The 24,741-nt window shown below is 42.0% G+C and overlaps 1 protein-coding gene across 2 annotated transcripts in view; it reads left to right on the forward strand.

Annotated features, from left to right (window-relative positions):
• The window catches only part of cntn4 (contactin 4), a 168,906-nt gene that overhangs the window by 133,437 nt on the left and 10,728 nt on the right, over positions 1–24,741 (forward strand). For both annotated transcript variants that reach the window (XM_085776463.1, XM_085776462.1), the window contains exon 12: positions 15,402–15,529. In XM_085776463.1, the coding sequence (XP_085632589.1) occupies positions 15,402–15,529 (128 nt within the window). The remainder of the gene's footprint in view (positions 1–15,401; positions 15,530–24,741) is intronic.

Below are 24,741 nucleotides of genomic sequence, written 5' to 3' on the forward strand. Positions count from 1 at the left end.
TCCTGCCCTGTAGGGTCGAATGCAGTGCCGAGGCTCATCCTGCTGTTTGTTTGTTGAATCTTTAGTGAAAGTGCAGCATCGACGCCACGAGTGAGTGGAAATGATGGAGCACGATCAGCTGTGTGATAAGCAAAACAGCTGCATTTCTTGCTTGTTAAATTATATTTATGTTTTTGTTTCTGTATATAATTACTCCAGTTTTATATAAAGATTTGGTATTTGCATGCATGCAGAGGCTCTGTATGGGCGCATGTCTGAGGGGTGCCACTTCGGTTATACACCTGTACAGGAAGGTGCAAAATCATAAGAGGTGGCTGTGAACCCCTTTTGTTGAAGATTAATTGCCTTAATTGCGTTAGCTCTCCACAGTGGCTCCGGCAGAAAGGGAACTAGTGTCACCAGCTGGGTAATCCATCTTCATAGCAGCAGCCCCCCTTTTTTTTCTGCAGGAGACCAGCAGAGGGAGGGGATGTCTTATCTACCCCAGACAACCCTGCAGGGACGAGGTTTAGATGACATCAGCTGGAACAAAGCAGCTGAAAGCGCAGAGCAGAGCAGGTCTTGCTGATGAGCGTGTAAGTGGGCCGTGTCAGCCGTGGAGAGCGGCTCTAAAAAAAAAAAAAAAAAAATCACGCCATTTCAATATGTCACTGGCAGGAAGAAATGAGGTTTGTTAGGCCGCTCACTCTGGATGCACAAGCAACTTTCCTCTCATAGCCACAGCGGCACGTGCTGACGCTGATCCCGATGTTGCTCCCTCCTTACTAAAATACTCAAGACCTTGACTGTTTATCTCTATCGGCTTTGGCAGGCATGCAAATATTTGTGCAGGATTTTTCAGTCCTTTGAAGACAGTGTTTGGGTGTGGCTGGGACAAATCCTGCCACTGTTGTTGTCAGGAGCTCTGATGCTGCAGCGGCAGCGCGCTTCCTCCACTGAGCAGCAGATACAGTACATGTTGCTTAGTTTTGTTTTCGTGTATTTTGTTATTTGCAGGGGCATACAGTAGTTAGATTTTTTTTCTTCATCCACAGTCACAAGGTCAGCACACTGCAGCAATCTATGCCAGTTCCTGACAGACACACACTGTCTAAAAGGTCATACATCTGAAATTGGTGATTGCTAAAAAGCTAAATTTTTCTTTTCTTTAATGGTAATGTGTGGTTTCTTGAAATTTTTCTTTTATTAAATCTCTTGTTGGGTTATGTGTCATGCCTCTTAAATTAGAGATCAGTAGAATGGAGAGAGGCTGGGTTCCCAGGGAAGCAGAATTTAGTATTTATTCTTTTTTGTGTATTAAAATTGGTGAAAAAGAGACTGTAGTCCAAGGAGACAATACACCTGCTGGGCAAACCCATTCTGTCTAGTCTTTAACCCAGTTGGGCTCCTGGGTTGCTGGGTATATAGTATCTTGGCCCATGGACACTTCGACATGGCCCACGTGGAGCCGGTAATCAAACCTCCAACCTTCTCCAGTAATTATTGGTGAACAATATATTTTACCTCCTGAGCCATACACCCAGAAGTCTGCTCAAATGATCCCTATGACTTGAGTAGGAGAAGAAATAGTTCCATGATGGGCCAGAAATGGCGTTGATGGTCCTTGAAAGCACCATAATAGTTTATTTGTCACCACAATTTATTCTATGGACAGAAGCTGTGATGGGTTTTTTTATATATATCTTTCAGCAGGTGATTTAAAGGAGTTGTGAATACTTTTATGTTTCACTCTGTATTTCTCCACTGATTTCAAGCCAGGGACGACTCCTATAGCTGCTACTGTTACACACACCCTTTGTATTGCAACCTGTGTGAAACTATGCACCAGTGTTAGCTATAGTATAGCAGTCATTGTGCACTTGGGAGTGTAACCGTTTGAGTGACATCTTTGAGCAAGGTGAGTTACAGGAAGCCTGTTACTATGGTAACATCTTTTCTTTTCAAAAGTTTTATCCGCTCCCTTTTCTACCCCCACCCCCCACATTAGCAGTTTCAAACAACTACAGATGTGTAGTCCCGTGGCACAGAGAGAAACACAAAGGAAGGGCACTACTGGATAGAAGCGTAGAAGTAGTAGACACATGAAATGTCTCCCGTATATTAAAATTCAGATGTCACTGCTTGTCACACAAAAGCTGTCAGGACATTTCCCAGATTCTGAGAAGGAGTTTTTAGAGTTTTAGTCTGGCTCACTAAAAGGTATTGAATTGAACTCATCTTAAATTACTATAGTCTGTTCCTATTTGCTTGTAAATTAATGGACTATGTGACAATGATGTGTGGTGTCATAAAAACAAATAGTATGAGTGTGAAATAATTAATAATTGGGAGTTCCATATTTTTCCACCCTTTGTATTAAAGCAGAAGTAAGTGGTCCGGTCGTTTTCGCTAATGCTGCGTTCCAGGCAGGCTTTTGAAATCGTAAATTACAGCTTCAAGTCACAACTTACGACTTTGGAGCGTTTCAGGCAACCCACTCGTGTTTTTCCGACCTGTTTTACCTGTGAAAGTCACTATAACGGCCACTCGTAACTTCCGACCGTGAAGTCGTACCAGATCGAACTGGTACGACTTCACGGTCGGAAAAATACGAGTTTCCTTGAACGCACCATAACAGTCCTCGTCCCTACGTCGCCACATTCACGGCGTCCCTTGGCTGCACACACAGCCCTGCATGCCGTTCTCTCTCCTCATTGGATAAAAACTGTAGGATACGATAAATGTTTTCTCCTCGGCTCAGAGCAGAGCAGAGTGACTGACAGACCCGTGTTTCAGACCAAACACTCTATGTAAGTGATTGCTGTCGGAAGATAGAACTATTTAAGACTTATATTAACACAAATATATCACTTACTTCTGCTTTAAGTAGATGGGTTAGGTTGTGATGCGTTTACGTCAGCTAAAAGAAAAAAATGCACACTGCTGCTGCCAAGAAATCTCACAGCATCCCATTGTCTGTGTGGCTTGGCCTCTGATCAGAAAATAGCCTTTATTGGTTGGTTTGGTTGTGAAATGATAAGACAGAAACACTAATCTTGTTGGGAAAACGCACCCCCTCTTCAGTGGTTCAAAGAGTCTAATTCAACACTGTCTTATTCTGTAAGAGCCTTTATGACGGCTCAGTGCAAACAAGCTGCTTCTTTGTCACACATTGCAAATAAATCACTGCTTATTCAGAAAGTCAATGGGGACGGCCGCGGGTTCCAGAAAACATGACAATTAGCAGGGCGAAGAAATATTTACACCACTGTCTTCTGACCAGATGGCAGGAATTTCTGGCATCAGGGGCCAGAACCGTAATAGTTGTCTGGACATCATGCATCACAAATGGTTTGAAACAAAATAAAAGTTTACAGATAAGTAGCAGAACTTGTCTGTGTTTATTTTTAAAGGTCCAAGGTAAATATAAAATAACATTTTAAAAGCAAATATATGATGTTGTGTACCACAAAATATCAAATTGGCCATGGTCCACTTATTTTAGCTTTCCACACTTAACTTTTATCTATTCTATGAGAAATGTGTCTTTTAAGGATCTCAAGTACCAACGGAGCCAAATATAAGACAACCCTGACTTAAGGATGACTCAAACTTTCAGACTACACTTGTCAACGTATCATTAGTCAGAGAGCAGATCCTCATCCTTGAAGCCTTTCTCTCACAAAAGTGAATCATGAAATATTTTAGCAGAATATAAATCCTTGTTTATCAGCCCCAGACTCTCACGCTCTCTCAGGAGCAGTCCAAGTAAATCTTTCCAAGAGTTTAATCAGTTTTTCCCCCCTTTGAGGTCCTCATAAACTCCAAAATGAGTATTATGTGGCTGATTGACAGATGAATTTGTCCATGGCCTGTCTCTGAAGTAAAGATGTCAGCAGATAATTTGCACTTATCATGAATTCACTTTCTACCAAAATATACAAGAGCTAAAGGAAGTTGCTCCAGGCTACGAAGAAAACACCCAAAATTAAATCTTAACAGCTGAGGCATAACCGAGTGTCAACCCTGTCAGGAGGAGACACGACAAAACATGCAGTTCCTCACTTGACTCTGGCCCCAGTAATGGCTCAGTCCCCATTGACATATTAACATGACCAACTTTACAGCAGAAATAAACAAACTGACAGCCTGGCTCAGAAAACAGTCAAGACTCATTTGCCTCCTTCTTGCAACTGCATGGGGGGTGAATTTTTATTTAAGCCACCCGTTCAAATTTTATCAAGGCTTAAACTTCTGCATAATTGAAGGTGTTCTGCTTTGAGTGACAGGTGGGTGAGCTACATCCATCTTTATTTATGGTCTATGGGCATAAAATGGTGCTCTCTCCAGTTTTGGTTTAGACTAAATGAAAATGTTGAAACCAAATAAAGATATCATGCAGTATTCCACATCCTGTATACGTGATTGTCCCATTAAAATAGGAGAAACCATCATGTATTCTTATTCTTAGCATTTGCAAACCAGCAAGAAAGAGAAAATACAGTTAGAACAAGAAGATATGGTTTAAAAAACTCATTAGAGTATCTGCTCCCCATGAAATAAGAACAGCCATTATTTGTTATCTGTCATTGTGCAGTGGTTCCATGTTTAATATGTCCAAATTACACTCACCCTTGTCATAAAGAAAATGCTATAACCACTCAAAATGGCCACATCAGAGCAGCTTGACACGCTAATGGGCTAGCGGTTTCAGAGTCGGCACAATTTACTTCCAGAAATCAAAATGCCGCTGGGAAATTGGCGCCGTTGTCAGCCCCTGCTTCTTGCTGTATTTCTTATTTTATCACTGTTCACAAATTGAGCTCAGATTTACACTTTGAGACCTCCTTAATTCTGCTTTTTAGTTTTGCCAAAACATTGACACACACATACACGCAGCGAAGGAGCGGGTTGTGAATCAGCGAGCATGAGAAATTACTATCGCAGGATGTGCTCTGACTCATTTCGTGCCTGCAGCATCTGCTAGGTATGTTTATAGCTTTAAGTGGTATCCGTTAATGTCGGAGCTGTAGGTGCGAGCTTAACACGACGAGTTTGCGAGCGTCTCGCTGAGTTAAAGTGAGATGACACAGGGGGCTTTCTGCGTGTGGCGTGGATGTTGATTAGCCCATTAGTCCATAGAGAGAAAAACACTTGCTTATGGCTGGATTGGCCAGATTCCGTCTGTAGTCATGACCCACTGGTACAACTGTCCCTCATGCATATTATATATCCCTCCTGCATTGGCAGGGCAAATAAGCATGGTTGTCACGTAAATGAAGAGATGTCTCGCAGAGTGATCTCCATTTATAGGCCCATCTGCTCTGCCAGACGCACTCCAGAAAGAATCAGTGTCAGGAGAACACCAAAACTGCAGAGGAGGTATAGCAGCAAACTTTGTATTAATTTACTTATCACACATCTTCCCATCTTTCCATGATGCTTTTGTTCTGTTTCAAGGAGATTTTAATAAGAGTCTCGTCAAATGTCTCAAGGCTTAATTTTATGAGGAGTTGGAATTAATAAGCTCTGTATGGAAACAGGTGTATTAATAAAGGTGGTGATTAAATGGTCTGTGTGGAGGAACGGCCCGGCATTGCTATTTCAGTCTCCTCATTTGCTGACTGCATGCTGTTATACTTATTAAAAACATTGTTTATCATGTTTAAATGTCACTTCACATTTTTTCTCATCAGATCTCTAATTTCCTCATCTGCTCTTAATTGAACATCTGCTGGTAAAGTGGAGTTCTGACTCTGTGGAGGTTAGCAGTGTGAGTGAGCAGTGCCAGGCCCGAATACTGACAGCTTATGTGCCCAGAAGGACTTATTTCATTACTTTGCCTTGAGGAAAGGTTTACTACCTGACAAGGCTGCTGTACAACAGCTGACTGGTGCTTTTCATTTTGTCTCTGCCTACACTACACCTCTTCCACCCTGGCTGGAGCTGGGAAAAAAAAAGCCAACATGAAGGAGCATGGTTTCCCCTCGCCTGATACTGGGAGCAAACCAAGGATTAGCGCACTGCTGATCCCGGCAGCTGCAGACAACACCCGACGCTGTTCCGAGGTGCCTACCAGAACACACATCCGCATAGCAGATTAAATGTTTTATTTATCCAAACATGTCTCAGAGTTAGAGCTGCTCAGGAGCGGGAAATAATCTCATTGGTTGGTTTAAACCTCAGTGGGCAGAGGTAAAAGGCCTGCATCTTTTTGGACAGAAGGTGAGGTAGCAGCTAGCTTCATTAGAAGTCATAACTGAGCAAAAAAAGCATATTCGGTCATCCAAGGCTTTGGCATACATGACATTAGAAGGTCAGCGTGGTTTTAAAGAGTGTTGTGTAATGATGGCAGCTTAGAACATGACAGCACAGCTACCACAGGCTAACTAGCTCACTCATATGTCTTTAAATAGTTAGATTTATTATATTTTATTAAGATTGAGGCAGTATTTAAGGGATTCGTAATATTAGTTTTTCTCCCTCCTTGTCTGTTTGTTTCATAATGTGTCCAACCCTCGGCCTTTGGCTGCTAAGAAAGTCACTTCACTGCAGATGAATATGAATCACTAGTTTGATATATTTGTAGCTCTAAGCAGGGGGGACTGCACCATGTGCTCAACATGATGTGATCATCAGATAAATTTGGATTAGATAAATGAGCAGCCCACATTGCTCACTGTGGTCATGCAAGGGTGGATTGTCAACATTTGCCCATATTAGAAACATATTTTGTTGTAGGTTGTACGCCAGGAGATAAACATCTATTTCACTGAATGACCAAAATTAGATTTGTAGGCCCCACAGTTAGAGAACTGTCCTTCATACAAGATGGTAGATTGTTGGTTCTTTTTTCTTTTCTTTTTATAGTTTAGATCTAAGATTTGTTCAAGGTTTTAGAGCTTTGAGATGTGGTGAGTCAAAATGTCATCTAAACTCTCTCCACAGTTAACTGATTTGTCCAACTCCTACCTGATCTGGGTCAGTTGACCGGTCACTGAACTCCTCCCTCGAGGCACAGCAGGCCTGTCAAGCTTTGGATTTGCTGAAGCAGTGTGCCTGGGACACTGATACTGCACATAAAGAGTCGGATACTACTGTATATGTTTCAGTTTAGCTCTTGAAACCCACAAAGAACAAGCTGCAAACTTTAGCATGTCAACTTACTGTAACTAGCTCACTGCTTACAGAACTAACCTAATGTACAGTAGCATCACTAGTGAAGCCAAGGAAAAACATGCTAGGTTGTTTTTGATCACTGACTACATTTAAAAAAAAAAAACAACCCTATTGCATTGTTTGAAAATGCAAACAGCATGAGTCAACTCTCTTTGTGGCTTATCTAAATATGTAAACAGTCTGACATCTCAGTGCTGTGCAAGATGCTAATACAAATGTATTATCTACTTGAACCTTTTGCCTGAAATCTGTACATAGCCTTTTACCTACAGTCATCAGGCTTTTTAATTCTTCTGCAAATGATAGATGAGCTTTGGGGATTAACAGAGTCATTCTTATCTTATCTTTTACAGGGTTCTTGTTTTTGAACAAGTTACAATGAAACATTAAAAAGTCATCCAAGGATAAAATCGTAGTGCTACTATTACTTACAGTAATGAGCGAACTAGCGACACAGTTTTTAATGGTAATTTGTGCTAGAAAGCTTCAGAGGTAGATGTAAGGGAGATGGAGATTTAACAGTCAGTTTATTATTAGTGATCAGAGTTTTGTTTGTCAAGTGGTTTGATAGAGGTTTGCTTTAAAATACATACTGTAACAGTGACAGTTGTTTCAGTAAAGTCCAAGAAGATGTATGTGTATCTATATGTCACTCTTTGTTTTTTTTAAAATAGAACATATGCCAAGATGTCTAAAAAAAAAAATACAAAATTGTATTTAATTGTAGTTATAACAATGCCAGTTGAACTTGACTCTAATGCGTCTTTGGCTTCTGGTCCAGGCACTGTTTGTTGAAGGACAGATTGCTGACGGACAGACGATACTTTAGCCCGTTCTTGTCAGTCATGATCCCAGGCATAAATTGATTTTGTTGTTGTATTTAGAGAGACCATCAAAATGATTAGTAGATCAATTCACCTTCCAGCCATTTTGGCGGTACCTCTCACATCACACTGCATCACCCGGAGACGAAGTATATCCCTCCATCCTTTAAGACTTTTAGACTGTGTGGTGCTATAAATTTTCCATTGGTCAGACTCAGACTATACATTTGCTTAATTAGCAGTTTCTCCTTCTCTGGAGAGGCGGAGGGGAGGAGGGGGTTGTAAAACATGTTTCTGCACAAATCTAGTGCTGACTGTCTAAACTCAAATAAATCTCAGACCAGAGATAAAGTGAATTCTGAGATGTTTGCTGAGATTAGGTCAGAACCCTCTTTACCCGTCTGCTTCCCATGTACTGCTCGCCAGGATTATTTTTATCTGAAGACTGTGGCTGATATCATTTTTCAAAGTGAGAATCCGCCAGCGCAGCATGAGTAATCCATCTTGGTTCCTTTGACAATTTCCTGTGGAACATGTGTGTGCTCTTTATTCCTGAAGGGATACCTCAGCACATAAGAAGAGATGAATATCTCTGGAAGGGGAATAAACCAGGAGAGCAGTTTGTGATTAAAGAAATCCTCTGGAAGTACATACACAAACCCCTGTGCGGCCCAGGCTGATAAACCGCCTCTCCTTGCTATGCAATTACCAACACAATCAAATCATGTTCCACAGGCGGGAGTTAAGATTTTCTCAATCAGCCTGCTCCATTAAGACACCTTCCTATAAAAAAAAATGCACTTTTACACAACATTTATTTTGAGGGGGTTCATTTGCACCATGGTCCTTAGACAGTAGACTGTGTGTGTACATATGTGCATGTGTGAGAGTGTGAGTGAGAAAAAGAGTTTGTTTTTTTATGCCAGTTCTTTCATCATAGGCATGCCGAGGGACATTATGTCACCCTAGGCACTTTTTCCTTTTATTTTTGAAGTGAAACCAAATACCAAAGTGTGTTGTACATTTAATTTCATTTACCTCAGCATTATGAATATTGAGGCTTAACTTTCCTTGTTATTTAGAAAATAAATCTAGCGACCAATTCCTGGAATGGAAAATCCAATATTCAAATGGTCTAACAAACTGTACCGAGGGCTGTTAGTATTATAATTCCGTACACAAGTGTACAATGCCAGCTGTACGGTATCTATCATAAAAGTAATAATAAAAAAAATCAACTGAGCTGTTGAGGCTATGGGGAACAACGTGCCATTTTCCTGCTTACATTATGGTAATATACACGGGAGCAGTAGCGGCAGTGTGCATTTTGTAGAGTAAGAGATTAATACTTGCGTGGCAGCCCAGCACCTCTGTCCCCTGGCCGTGTTTTTTTATAAAGCAACCATATTGCCAAAGAGGTTTTAATGCTAGCGAGTGCCCTGGAGACAAGTGTCAATACACAGTGAGCCAAAAGGAAAAATCATTTCAAGTATTGCCTGCGCCTTACTACCCTGGTAATGTAGCTGGATACACAAAAACAGCACATAGCCCTGCTTCCAGCTGCAGAGCTTGGCTTTGTCGAGACTCGGAGAACGAGTGCATATTCCGTGTCAATCATTCCTAATCAGCTGCTCTGTCTTAAAGCAAGAGCTCCGTGCAGCAGTCACGACAAAGCCACTTGTTATATTGTTGTTGAGCTTTGATTGACGCCTCAGAAAAGTTCCCCCACCAGACTGGCATTCCCTACACGATTGATCATAAGGTACAGTGCTTTCTCACCACCCAGAGACTGGTAGGGTAAACTGTAATTGAGCTGCCGAACAACTTCTTACACTGAGGGTGAAAACCGTGCTCCTTTTTTTTAAATGTCTACCAGGCATTTTTAACTGGCATATTCAAAGCCCAAATCCTAGGTTTATTTCTGCAAAACTCAAGCCTCCAAAGCATGTTAGTTTCAATACATCGGCTGCTAACTCTGCAGTAAGACATCAGTAGTTAGATGTAAGAAAAAATTTCCCCCGTCACACAGTGTCACATACGGCTTTATGGTACTGCAGTCATTTACTTGGTGCCATTTTTGGACCTCTATGTGTATTGCCTGCAGCTTCCTGTCGATCTAGTTGTAGAAAATAATTCGTGACAGTTAGCAGGCTGGCACTAAATTTAAATTGAATAGTGTCATAACGTGCTTTTGATACTTCTTGCTTCAGGTTTATTTAAGTTTTCAAAGACCCTTGCTATAGAAAATAATATTTGAGACATACAGATGTTCAAACATGCTACATGCTAATTCCACAGCCAAAGCCAAAAAGCTGAGCCTCTACTTGTGCACAATGGTGTTTTGACCTGATTGCCCATATCAGTGTGATAACTAGCACCATGTAAAATCAATGCACACACTGATGTTATATATTAATGCTATTTATGTGTAATGTTTCTATGTTTGTCATGATTTCTTTTAGCACTTCAGTTTGCTAACATTTGTTAAATAGAAGATAAAAAGCTAATGCTCATTAGTTTTAAAGGGAAATTTTGACCTATAGTGGTTCGATGAAATGTCATAGGATCATCAGAGTTATTAAGGGACTGACTGATTTACTAGAAGATGAAATGAAAAGGAAAATAATGACCAGAGCTAAGCTGTCAGTCAAGTAACAGCACTATCTTCATACAGCAGAGTGAGCTGGATTTAGCCTAGTGCAATGATAATGTTTTTGCAGTGGGTCTGGTTAACTCCACCACCACATGCAAATGTTGTTGCACCAGACTTTACATTTCACATCAGTTCATCATCTCCCATCGTGGTAATGCTCTGATCATTTGCCGCAGCTAATGATCCGTGCGACAAGGTGAGAGTCATTGGTACACGTCTGACTACAGCAAAAAAAATCAATATCAATTACACCTATATCGGAGAATTGTCAAAAATAAATGCCCAGGTGTCCCTGTTTCACCAGCGTCAGCCAGTCACACTGCTGGCTCAAAGAACAACCAAAAAAAAAAAAGAGCAAACCTTCATTGTGGTTTCTAATTGAGCGTTAACCTTGATGTTGACAACTTCACTCGAAAATAGGAGGCGCATTCGTTAAGTCATGACGCTGCATAAAGCAGGTATCTGAGAAGTTGTACAGCAGTTGCATCGTGCTCGGCAGGTTTTAGCGTCCTGGGTCTACGCTGCACAGCTGGGCTTGATTTATGCCGCTGACAAGGCCGTTTCTCTCCAGCACAGCACACTGTGGGGAACCTTAGGAGAGACAGCCTTTTAATTTATCTCAGTCTGGCCCCCCCTCTCTGCACTTCAGGGTTTTTAAAGCAGTCAAGAGCATAGATCAACACCTGAAGTTAGGTCCCACCCCGTGTCCCGACTCAGAGGATATGGTGACCTCGCCTCTTTTCTCCGCACACTTGCCACATTACAGCCTCACGCCTTCAGCGCTGTTAGCAACACTGACGTTTTGATACAATTATGATTAGAAACATCCCCCGCGGGTAGGTCGATGATGGTCAGCGCGGATCGGAAATAGTAACACACAACCTCACCTTATCTGTGAGCTCGCCACAGCAGGCAAACACAATATCAAACACATCCCCTGCAGTACTTTTTTCACACTTACTTTTTCCATTTAGTTAACTGGTATTTGGAAGTGAGTTAAGCAAGCTGTCTGTGCACTGAGGCAATAATCTGTGTATAGAGGGCCTTAACTGAGACTAATTATTTGCTGAAATCACCATAAGCTTGTGACGATCTCTTTTCCTGTGGTCTCATGGCTGAGTAATTCCACTGATAGAATCTTAACCCCTATTTTCACAAGCTGTTTTATTTACCCTATTAATTAAGTAGAGGCACACACAGGCCTCCACCCTGCAGTCATGCTACCAATCAGCCATGACGTCTTAGACTCACAGGAGTATTCATGAACAGTCCTGTTTAGGACTGTCAAATCACAGTCTGATCTGTGATTACACATAGTGTTTGCATGTTGAATTTTTGTGTGCGCTCTCCTATTCTTGGACGACATTAGCCAGTTAGTGCACTCAGAAAGAAAGAAGGCCACTGTGATTTCCAGCCTGCTCTGCTGCAGTCAGAAAACTCACTCCATGTTCTAGGCGCACACTTGGTTCAAAGCCGCTGCTGCTCTCAATGTAAAAATTTGCCTTTGCCTCCTTTTTTCGTGACTCATTATTTGGATTGTGACAGTTTCCATTCACAATGTAGAGTTTATCAAACAGATCAAAGACAAAATATGTCAGACTCAAACATCAAAACAAGGCTTTCAAGTGCCTTTTTGATTGCAAGGAAGCTTACAAAAAGGCAACGTCTGCATCTGTTAACAGTGTCTCAAAGAGAATGTAAGGAAATAACAAAAACAGGCTTTTACTTTGGACTAGGCTCTTTCCTGCGATTTCCACTTCACAGTGCCCATGATAGCTGCTCTGTGACTGATGTTATTTGTCTCTTTCATCTTGTCACAGAGCGGGGAGGATCAACACTGTACAGCCCCTGTCCTCAGAGGCTTGATCTCATCCAAAATACACACCTGTGTTTTTTTTTTCAGGATTACAAGAGTGCATTCGGCCGTCTCGCTGTGCTCAAAATAATCACCTCCTTTTAGGAGAATTATTGCCATGTCCATTAAACCTGTGTGAGGCACGGATGAAAGGAGTGGCACTTGCGTTCATCTCACCTGTGAATTATTGATACCTGCCCCTGTGCTGGCTTCCCTCGGGATGGAAGTGGGAAATGTCTCTTCACATAATGGGCACGCTGCGCAGACATGTTGTCTGGGCTTTGGCACAGAGGAGAGAAGACAGGAGCAAAACCGAAATGTGTTAATAGTAAGCCCCCTCCCATCTCTAATTCACCACCGCTGGGGCTCAGTTGACGTCTACTGTATTTGACCTCATCGGCGCGTCCATTAGCTTCAGACTGCAAATGCTGAACGCTTAAGTAGACACCCCGCTCCGCTCCTCTTTCTGTAATGTCAGTGAAAGTGGCGGTGCCTCCCCCCAGTCTTTCATATGAAGCTGCAGAGACAGCAGACGATGCGGCGAGTGGCTGAGAACGGCCTTGGCTCCACATGAGGGCTACCGAGGATTTAACTCTCTCTAAGTGCCATTGTGCTCGCATGCAGCACCACTTGTTAGCTCTCCACAGAGCCTCCTCTTACAAGATGCATGGTGCACGTGTCACATGATAGCTGTTTTGTCCCTGAGGATAAGGGATTGTGGGTACACAGAACGCATTGCACAAATGCAGGTATTTAGTTATGTTGAGGTATTGCTGTGAGGCCAGTGCAGGCTGACTTGAATTGGGTCAGAGCATGTTTGAGTTGAAATGATAGGTTTTCCCATTTGTTTTAACGCTCACTAAGCACACTAGTTAGTTGATAGTAAATGCATATGTGAAAAAAATGCTAATGCAGAACTATTAACTTTATTTCACTTTTTAGATAATGTGACTCCTGAGACTAACTTTGCTATACACACTGGGTGCCAGCAACATAATGTAATTAATGTATGGAAGTCCCTTTAATTGTGCTTACTCTGCTTAGGGTTATGGTCTGTTGTAGGAGCATGGTGTCATTTAATGGGCAATTTTCCCTAAAAATTTATCAGCCTGCAGGTTTAATGTCATTAACTGCGGGCCCTCCCTCACAGAGATATGCCCCTCATGTAACTGATGGTCACTGCTGGCTGCTTTGCATTCAGCACTTTTTTTTCTCCACAGCCTCATATAAACCCAGAAGTCTTCACTCAGCAGCACCATGCTGTTTCAGAGGAAGACTAACTGTCCCTGCACTTTCTTATCACATCCACCACTTGCAAAAGAGTCAATGAAAACAGTGAACCGGCGGGGAAATGTAACACTGCACACACACCGTATCAGTCACATTTCACAAGTACATCCAGTTAAATGCATCACTGGTGCAAACAAAACCGCCTGCGCGGATGACAACTGTAAGGGCTGATGAACTGTTTTCTGTGTCGCGTATCATTTAGGCTTCTTTTACTCTTTTCTGTTTCAGCTCAACTCCATCATCAATTATTTCTAACTGTCAAATAGCCGGTAAATCAATCAAAAAAAAAAGGAAAGTTTCAGCTGATTTAAGGTAGTAACAGATCCTCTGATGCACAGTGTGTTACTTTGAATTTGGACCCTGCTGCAGTTACTAGTGAATGGCTGTAATAAGAATAAGAATCTGAACTCTTTTAATTGCCATTTTACATTTCTAACAGTTGATACTGCACATGGGTACAGGGTTAAAGCCTCAAAACACTTTGATATACAGTATATAGACCACCACCTTAAATATAGACCAATCATGAACTGAAGTAATTACATCCTCTGTCACCTTTGTTTTGGTCTCTTCGATCTCTGCTTTCAAATATGTGGCTCAGCTAAATGCTTCACTATGCCCATGAACTAGTCACTAACTTTATGTGGCTGGTGCTTGGTGCTGAGAAGGTATCAGCACTGGGTTTCGTTTAAAACACCCTGCTGGGTGTGAAATCAAGGCTGATGAGGGGAGTGAGACTGAACCAGCAGAGTGAGGCTGTGAGCTTTATAACCAAAACAATCAGCAGCATGTTGCTAAAACTCATTGCCGAGCTGAGGGGAAACTGTAGAGTCGGGTGATAATTCTGTGGGGCGGGGTTCACTACCAGCGACCTCTAGCCCATTACTCATTGTCATTTGATTCATTGTTCATCTAAAAATATCCGTCAGTGCAGCTTTAACAGTTCTTGCACGTGCCTGTGTAGGTCTATCTATATAAATAATCTCTCACCTTTAGTTTACTCTGAGGTTGCTCGCTTGAATCTCTCAAACCCTCTCTGCCATCAAACGGTGGGTGAATCCGTTCACTCTGACTCTTTTGACTCATAGATGAACTCATTCAGAGGTGAACAGAGCAATTTACGGGCCACACATCATTTTTTCGCCCCTCACTATCAAGCCGACGCCATTTCATATTTACAGTGTGCAGATTCAGCAGAGCGTTCCTTATAATTAAAATTCAGCCTACTTGTGTTGGTCCACTCTTGATTTCCCACAGTACCTTGGTTTCAAGGGCACCATTTCCATGTTTGCTTGTTATTTAGAAAATGTGAAGTTTTGTTAAGGCCTTTTGACCTTTCATGAAGCACTCGTGGCCATTGTGTAAAGGGCACACAGACACCGTTGTCCTAGATATCTGCAAGTCATGTTCTGAATTAATCAGCCCTGAAAATACAATCCTATTTCTCACCGTCATCTGCAAAGAAGGAGGACTTAATAAGACACGCTGAAAATACCTCTGCACTCTGTATTAGTCACTTCTTTTTGCTCATGTCGGCCCTAACTTTTATATCATATGCAGCATTTGTTACTATTGTTACAAGCTGGCACTAATATAAAGTATTTTCTTCCCTAACCCACAGGGTCACCATCCTGGACAGCGGGAATCTTCGGATATGGAATGCAACCAAATCCGACGGAGGTCTCTACACCTGTGTGGCGAGAAACCAGTTCGGTGTGGCAAGCAGTACAGGAAGCATCACAGTTAAAGGTATTTCCTATTCCTTCTTTAAATTTCATCACTGTCTCTTTTAAAGCTCAGTCAGCAAGGGACCCTGACCAATAAAGTGCTGGACACCTTTTTCAAATGCACGTTTTTCACTCTGGCAGCACGCGCAGTTGCTTGATATTTCATTCTGCTCGTTGAAAAACTAACTGATGTTTTCGATTTCATAAATAAAAAATGACCACCATAGAGAAGAACGAGTGAGTTTTGAGGCATCTGACCATCTCGCTCTGTCTTCTGGTAAGCCTTGAGGAGCTGGGTTTTTTGTTTTTTTTTTTCCTTTTTTTTTGTGTCTCTGTACTGTCATTACTAGAGAGACAGAGACACCTCGGTTGCTATGTCTGTTTGCAGAGGTGTTGAAAACATTCAGCTCACTGCCTTGGTGCTGCCTGTACTGTCAAAGGATATGCTGTGTGAAAAACGCCTAGTGTTGTTAGATCATCTGGGCTGGGGATTGCATTTCTGCTCTGGTGCTGTGACTTATTATACTTCATTAAAAATGAATGTGAGCTGGGTATAAAGTGCCGTGCATTGAGTGGCTTTATTCTGTGCACACTGCTGTTTTTCTGTCCTGTTTCCACGGGGAGATAGTGTTCTCACCTCCTTCCTGGGGGATTTGCTGACATATTCAGCGAACTATAGCCTCACTGTGACCCCCTTTTCACGAAGGTTGCAAGGTTCATTTGTGTTATTGTTATTTGCTGCTGCTGTGATCTTCCCTGTCGACCGGCTTGTGAAGATTTATGGAACCATTGATCTTCAGTATATTGGCCTCAGGGAGAAAAGTTTATGTCTCATATTTCATAAGCTTTTCTATGGATTTACATGTATATTTCAACAGATTGACAGAACAATCCTATCAAATCTTTTCGACAAATCAGACAGATGTAGTTGCATTTCTTCAGTTTCACCGCAAGACGCTCCAGCATAAAACCCTGTGGGCGAGATCCTGCTCTGCAAATTCACTCAGCGCGGATGTATGCGCGGATGCATCTTTTGTCTGTGCTGCTCTAAACCTTTCACCTGGTAGGGAATGAACTGCACACGTCAGGAAAGAAAACTAATAAAGTGGTGCCAAAATCAGTCCAGTTCCCCAGACTATATGAAGAGAAATATGTGTTTTCACCCTCTCTCGGAAGCTAAGTCATTTTTTATAAAGTCTAGAAGACAGAGCTTCCCCTTCCTCTACCTCTGTAGTTTATGATTTTTGCCCAAAAGTTCAATCCATTTAATTGTCTCCCTTCGTCAAGTTAGCAATCTGTAAAATCCCTTGAAATGCCGTGTCAAAACAATAGAAGTCTGCTAAAATATCAGGTGATTTTTTTCTCCAAGCAGTTGCTATAGAAACCTGGATTAATTGACTTTTATTTAGCCCTGCAGGCTACTTTTTGATGGATTGAATACTTTGAAAAACATTGATTAATGTCAGTGCGAATAACAGCAAGAGAAATGTCCAATACTGTACCTACACAGTAATTCCCTTTTTACTAGAAAACACACCACATAATGGAATTAAAAAAAGAAAAAACTCTGAACCAGCTCTGTCCTCTGTAAATCACTATCAAGGCATGTTTCCTTTTTCTGTTGAATTATAAAAGGCAGCTTTCATATATTATGGATGCTTGAAAGTCAGCAGCAGTCAAGAATGTGGGGAGAGCTTTAAGTGCACCTCGCAGCTGATTTGCGCTGATGCATCACTCTGCCTCCCACTGACGACGCTGTCTCTTAAAAAAATGATCAGCAACCATTTACATTTAAACATTTTTGCACATGTATGTTAGAGCTGCTGTACGGTTTAAAGTGCGGGGTGCAACTCGAAGGCATAATGAAAAGCCCAGACTTGATAGTTTCTGCCAGTTACACTCTACATTCTCCTTTTACCCATTTATCACACACTCTGAAATGTAAATGATGCCGATACACCCCCCCCCCCCCTCCTCCTCCTCCAAGTCAATCAAGATGAGCAGTGAAACCTGCCGCTGTCGCTTTAGTCTCAGGTCGATGGCCCGTGTGCAATTTTCCAATCAAGCTCCAAGGAAACACGCCATCATATGTCCGTCGCCTCAGCATAAACAGACAGCGCCGTTATCCACTTATTATTCTTGTGAAAGGGAGTATGGGTTTCATTTGACACCTTCTCTCACTTGCTTCTTTTCCATCATCATACCTTACAGCGGTTTTCTGTAGCTGATGTACAAATGTTCCTGTATATGATCTCGTGCATTTCTGTCACAGTCAATATTGTTTGGAAAATGGGATGGGGTAATTTACATGCACTATTTCATTGTGGATTGGAAACCTGTTTAGCGGGGAGGAATTTGTGTTGCGGGAGCAGCCCTTATGGGAGATGACAGTAGTTTATTCAAATTGACTTTGGTGCTATGAATGCTGAAAAATACCTGTCAAAAGGTATTCGGTGTCTCCTGCTGTGAATAAGCCACCTAGCAAACAGTGCAGGAGCAGTCACAACAGATGAGCCCTGTTAATGTCCCCATTATTCCAACACTGGGGGGATATTAGCAGATTAATTGCACTTGATTATAGGCGTCCTCCCTGAATTTTGATTACACTGGAGATGAGCCGCTGCAATTAGGTTCCCTCCGATCATTACAGATGGTCAGTGAACTCAAAACTTCTGAGCTCGTACTGCGTTCTGGTTGCTCCTGTAAACCCGGAGGGAATTTCATTTTCCAATACTGTGACACATCATTGCAACCCGCTGCTTTGGAGGTGTGGGTTATATTTAAAGGTCCTCTTTTACACTTGTGTTTCTATATACATAATCACAAAGTTACAGAAGTCCTGACAGCCACATACACAGAATGAGCTGTGTAGCGTTCTCTGTGGATCAAGTGCTGCGATGTCCTACAGCACCTAGACCTGGTCTATGATAATAAAAGACATTGAAATATTACTTTCTACAATATGGAACCTTTAAGGTGTTTGACCCTTTTATCCATGCCACAGTAGCACAGAAGCATCATGATCTAGATATGACAATGCCTTTGGTTTCCCACTTTGGTCCAGAACAGCAATTGGACAGACTGCCATGACATTTTGTTCAGACGTTAATGATCGTCAGAGGATGAATTAACTTTTCATCTATTGCCATCATAAGGTCAGATTTTTTAATTTGTCCAATACATTGGTTTATGACCAAATACCGGCAGCAGTAATGATACTCCCACACAGTAATAACCCTCACATATATCACCTGTTTTGTGCTAATTAGCAAATGAAAGCATGCAAAGCCCCTTTTACACGTGTTATTTTGGGCTATGTAAGGTGAAATTTGAAAGCTGTGAGAAAACAGAGCAAAATGACCCGAGGTCACACAAGGATACATGTCAGTTTGAAGGTTTGGCCACCTGTAGCAAAAAAATCAAAATTCTCACAGTGTGGCTGCGGCTGCTACAACACACATCTACAGCCAACCAAGTAGAATATGGCATCAAAATGACACAAAGTGCTTTGGCCAGCAGAATATTTCTCAAGTGCCACTTTTGAAACAGTTTAGGAAAAAAATAAAACACACACGCACAATAGAGTGAAAGAGAGTTTGTTGGACTGAAAGAAAAAAAAAACTCAAAGGGCTGCTGCATTTTCAAAACATATGAGAGCTGTAGAGATGAGTTAACATCATTGCTCTGCACTCATCACGCAGCATGTCATGCTGCAAATTGATATCACAGTAACTGACACATATTTTGACTTAAGACTTTATTAAACTCATCTCACCCAGCTGACATGCAATGAACCAACGGTCCTGTTGTCACACAAGCTCAGGGTGCCTTAAGACGGTGAACAGGGTTGACATGTTTGTGACAAAAATCAGCATGTTATCACCGTCGGTGTGAGCATGTTGGCATGCTGAATATTAGCATGTTCGCTCGGAGCAGCACTGTATCCGAGTGCGGGCTCATAAAGCCACTGGTGTGCCTGCAGACTTTCAGATTGGTTAGATAAAAGGGGATTCACTGGGATCACATGAGATTTGAACTTGGTCTGAGAAGATGGCGCTGATCAATACCTTTGACAGCCTTTGGATTTTGGAGGTTTCAGACAGAGATAAATTATCTTATCAGCTGACCCACAGCTCTTTTAAACACTGAGGAGGAGAAATGGTCATGAAAATGATTCCAGTTTTTATGGTGAGCTCTCTGAGGTGTTTGTTTTTTTTTTCAAGCAAAACCCATTTTGTCCATGTTGAATGGCAGAGACTGTGTGAGACAAACACAGTGTGTGAGTCCTGACAGCCATATAGAAAAATAATGAGCAGCCATCTGTCAGTAATCACCAGCAGGTTGCTACAGATGCGCCACTTGCACAACATACGAGTACACCATTGAGAGCATCTTGTATGTATGTGCTGAATGATGTAGACAAGCTTTTCCGCCGCTATTCAAGTTCGTCCTTGAAGGACCTTTCGGAAAATAGGTGGTATTTAAGAAAAAAAAACGCTGTGTCAGAGGAGCCTGTGATGCACTGATGAAAGCCTTCTTCCTGGTTTGTTGATTTGAAAAGTGAGGGGAGGTAGGGTTGGGAGTTGGATGATTACGTCTCATAAAGGTCACAACAAATTTTGTTCCAAATGACCTAAGAGATTGCACCGAGGATTGAAGGTTATTCTCAGCAAAGTGGAATAAAAACGCATAATGGTGCAGTGATTTACCTTCACATACACGCTATGAACCTTAGCCTCGTAAGATTTTTTGCAGATCATTTTTAGAGACGGCTTTTGACCCGTCAGAAACAAACCATTTCCTTTACAAGTTTGTGTTTGTCTCGAACTGACATTCTTTCTCCGATCCACATGAGTCCCAGGCTGAAGCACTGGGTTTGAAGGGTGAGGGTGAGGCACTGCTCTGGTAAATTTGTTTTTAAAATTCCCGGATCACTTCGCCTGTGGCTCTTCCATGCCCTACGCCATGCATTATTCAAGCTCACATCACTCACCTTGTGTGAAAAACTATAGAGTGTATAGACACTCAAGGAGAATACATGCTTACACATTACAGCTTTCCACCAGTGAAGCTGGGAGGGGGATTGTCCGCAGGGGGAGCTAGACGGGGGTGGGGCATTTGAGCATTATTCATAAAGGGCTGCTGTTTGTGGGTAGACTGGTAAAACTGGCCACGTGAGGCGTGACAGTACGCCTCGGAGAGGAGCAGCAAGTCGTTTGGTAACTGTTAGCTCGCGATCTCTTCTGTTCAACCATATGTTATTGTTGCACAGCTCCTCTGAGCGTTCCCTCTGTAAACCTGTCAGTCATGTGTTTGGCTACATTCAGTGTCTGGGGTCCTACACCTCCTTCACTTCCCTCGCTGTAATCGTGACTCTATAATTGTTGTCGCTGTTTAACAGCAGTGGTTCAACCACATGTTGCTTTAGTAATAAAAGATTCATCCACCTCTTGTTTGTCTGAGCATAAACCGGTGGTTAGCATCATCAAACCTCATAATGTTGTTGTTTTGTTTTTTTTACATTCAAATACCACTTGACTTAAATGCACATCTCAGTGAGGCTCCTGTCAACAAAAAAAAAGAAAATTGGTCATTAGTTTTAACATGTTAATGTGTCCTCGACTCATAATGTCCTAAAGGAGTCATCTTTGTCCTCTCTAAGTGGTAAATATGGAGGTGCTGTGACTATTTTCTTCAGTTGCAGGTCAGTGGTTGGCTCAGCGGAGCATGTGAGACCGCCGCAATGTTTTCTTAACCTTAGCCATGACAACAATCTTCCCCTGACCTCAAGCAAGTCATTTTAGCTGCACAAGCCAAGCAGACCTGAAAGTATTAGGTCTGTATTGTGTGTATCATCCAAAGCCTGTATCTTTGATGGGTCTCACTTTCTGCTGAGGCAGCAGATGGTAGGGTAAAAAAAGTATGAATTCATGGACCCGACCAGCCCTGTGTCACAAGTCCAGACTGGTGGTGTGGGGAATGTGTACCTGCCAACATTAGGACTTTAAAATAATGAGCAATCTTCCCAGGATGGGCAGGGTGTCAGTGGCTGGACGAGGGCAGCAGCTTGAATAAATTACTACATAACGTAGAGAAGAATCATTTAAATGTAGGGTTGGAGAAATAAAATACCTAACATCATAATAAACCACCCAGCACCAAGTTTAGAGGTAGATTACCACCTACCAGACTGTGGTGTGGTACATTGGGTCACTGTTGTTGTATTTTCTGCGTTCATAACTCGTTGAAGAGTGGTGATTAGTGCGGTAGAGTGGTACGTGCAGAGGAGGGAGGGAGGGACAGAGACGGCAGCTTGAGTGACACGTCGCGATCCAATTGACTTTAACGTCGCTAACGCTAATTTTTTTAACTCCATGGGGGTGAATTAATTAACATTTAGCAATAAATAAACATTACATGACAAGTTGTGTTCAACTTGTTAATTTATCAACAATTAATTCCACAGTCCAATGTCACACATGCTGCACACCACTTGAATCAGGTTGTGGGTTGCCAGGCTGTGGTAACAGATGGGTTGAAGTTGTATGTACAGTACAGTATGTGTGTGGATTATGTGTCAAGCTTATGTTTCATACACAATCAGGCAACTTGGATAACATCAGACAAACAAAGAAAACATATGGATCTCTGTATGACGAGTATTTATAAAAGGTTTACGGTTTTGCAAATCAGTTTCCCAAGAGAAACAATGAAACAGGATGGCGTCAGGAGATTACCTTGAAGTATAGGAGACTCCCGGGTAAAAAAGACCTGTGTTGGCAAATATAGAAATGTTTTTCTTGTACACTTAATGCCAGTCATGATTTGAATGCTAAGGATAACCCAGAGTATTGTTGTTGACATTCTCTTATGGCTTCAATTGACCATTGTTCAAACAACAACTTCCAGCAGGAAAATGACCCAGAGTTCCCTCAGACTGGTTGTGCACAATAAGTGAACTGAAGTGACCTGCCCAGCCACCAGATCTGAATCCAGTAGAACACCTTCAGGATGTGGCTGAACAGGAGATTGGCAGCTTGAATGTGCAGCAGACAAATCTGCAGAAATGATGTGAAGCAATCTTGTCAACACAGAAGTGAATCCAACATCTCGGTTAATCCGTGCCACGAAGAACTGAGGCTGCTTTGTGAGCAAAGGGAGGAACAAATAAGCCTGTGGCTGAGGGCCACAGACAAGTTAGGGAAGTCAGACGGTACAGAGAGATGGTGTTTCAGACTGGTGCTTTGTTGTGAAAGGTATAGAACATCACTAACATCACTCGCCCTATCCTTTAACTGTACAAGGTTCCTACGCAAGTATGGAATTTGATTTTATATGGAAACCATTGTATGGAAATACTGTATATTTATCTTAATACATATCTGTGTTGGGTCTTATCTCAAGTTATTAGGGTTAGTTAGTTTGTACTGTATGTGCTACTGTACCTAGCTACAATCTCCTGGAAATTATTTGGTGACAGGCATGCAAATTCAGAATAATGAAAACAAACGATTAATTGCACAATTTTTTTTACATGATACACATCTAATTAATCAAATGTAACAAATTATTTGCATTTTTTTTTTACCGAGAAGTCTGGAAATTAGTGTCTGGAAAAAGTGTGGAACTTAGAAATTTCAAATGTGTAGGAATCCTGACTGTAGGGGACATTTATCCAAACTTGATCAAATAGGTTTAGTTACCAAAACACAGCTTGAGCTTAATCTTCATAAATAAAGATAATTATTGAATAAAGATAAAAAAAATATGAGTTCTGCAGCCTCAGTAACTGCTTTTCACATCAGTGCATTAGATGGTATTCAGACTAAAACAGAAATTACACCTTAAACACAACAAAAATAAACATGTTTAATTAATTCACATGTACGGTTGGTGTGACATGTGACTCATTCATTGTCACCTTTCCATAAACAGGTGGAGCGCTTTTGAATTTTTCTGCATCTTAAGTACAAAGCAAAACATGCAAACACAGCTTTGACCTGCCTCAGCACCACTCCCCGAGATGCCACCCAGTCTGTCGGAGCGAATCGGCGCCCTCTCTAACGCGTCTCTGATTGACCCCCCACTAAATGAGCAGGTTACTACCCTCTGGTTTCAAGTGGCAGCAGGTAACAAGGCATTATACAAGATGGAAAGCAATCAAATTATGGTCAAGAGCCCAGTGTGCGGTTGTGTAACCAACCTTGGTTGTCCATATAATCCATCACAAATGATGACAGAGGAGGGTAATAAAAGAGCATATTCCCACTGTCATTGTCACAGTGAATCTCTGGGGGCAGAAACACATAGTGAGAAGAGAAGCTTGTGTTAGGAAAAAAGGCAGAGGCACACCAATCCTGCTGGAGAAATAAAAGGAAATAAAGTTTATAGTATGTTTCCATGTTGCAGAGATGGAGGAGTAAATATTTCTGACTGTGGGTCTAAGTATTTCCCTCCAGATCCCTCTGCTCTCTCCTACTTCCTTCTCCTCACATCATTCAGAGTAACTGTCTCACCACCAAAAAACCCCTGCAAAACAGCCCTGACACATTTCTTAGAGTTTTTTTTTCTTTTTTTCTTCAACCTTTTAAATTTTTCAAGATTCCCATTTCCTTCCTGCTCTTGTTCTACAAGGTGTAGCCGGCCTTTAGAAACAGAGCAGTCGCGGCCCCTTGAATACCTCCTGTGTGTTATTACCACGTTTTTACTGCGTCGCCATCGCTCACCATTTAGCCTCAGCAATAGAAGACCGGGCCTTTCAGACACACTTTCATTGTGCGTATGACAAAACCCAGCAGCTGATAGCATTCTGGCCTGATATCAGAAACGCCTAGATAAATCACACTGGAAGCGTATGGTGGTAGAAAGTGTGTGTGCGTGCGTGGGTGTGTGTGTGTGTGTCAGGGAGGAGTGGGAGAGGGCCAATACAATGAAGGTATCGAATTCACTCTGGATGAAGACTGCACTGCCGGCACTTTCTACATGAATCTATGCCTGTCCAGGGATCATTTGCCATGGTTAATTTAGTCTGTGTGCTCAGAGTGGCAATTTCAACCAAGTAATCACAGCACCCCCAAGAGGGAGATAGGTGTTGTGCACTCTGAGAACAAAGCCTCTGCTTCTCATTTCGCTTCCCCATGTCCTTCCACCTTCCCTCTCTTCCCTCCTCTGCCTCTCATGCACAAGTGCAGATAAGGGACGCTTGCCTTATTCCCATGTGACGCCATTGTAATG

Source organism: Trachurus japonicus, chromosome 5 (assembly GCF_045865225.1).
Source record: "Trachurus japonicus isolate A0001 chromosome 5, Traja_1.0".
Taxonomy (NCBI): domain Eukaryota; kingdom Metazoa; phylum Chordata; class Actinopteri; order Carangiformes; family Carangidae; genus Trachurus; species Trachurus japonicus.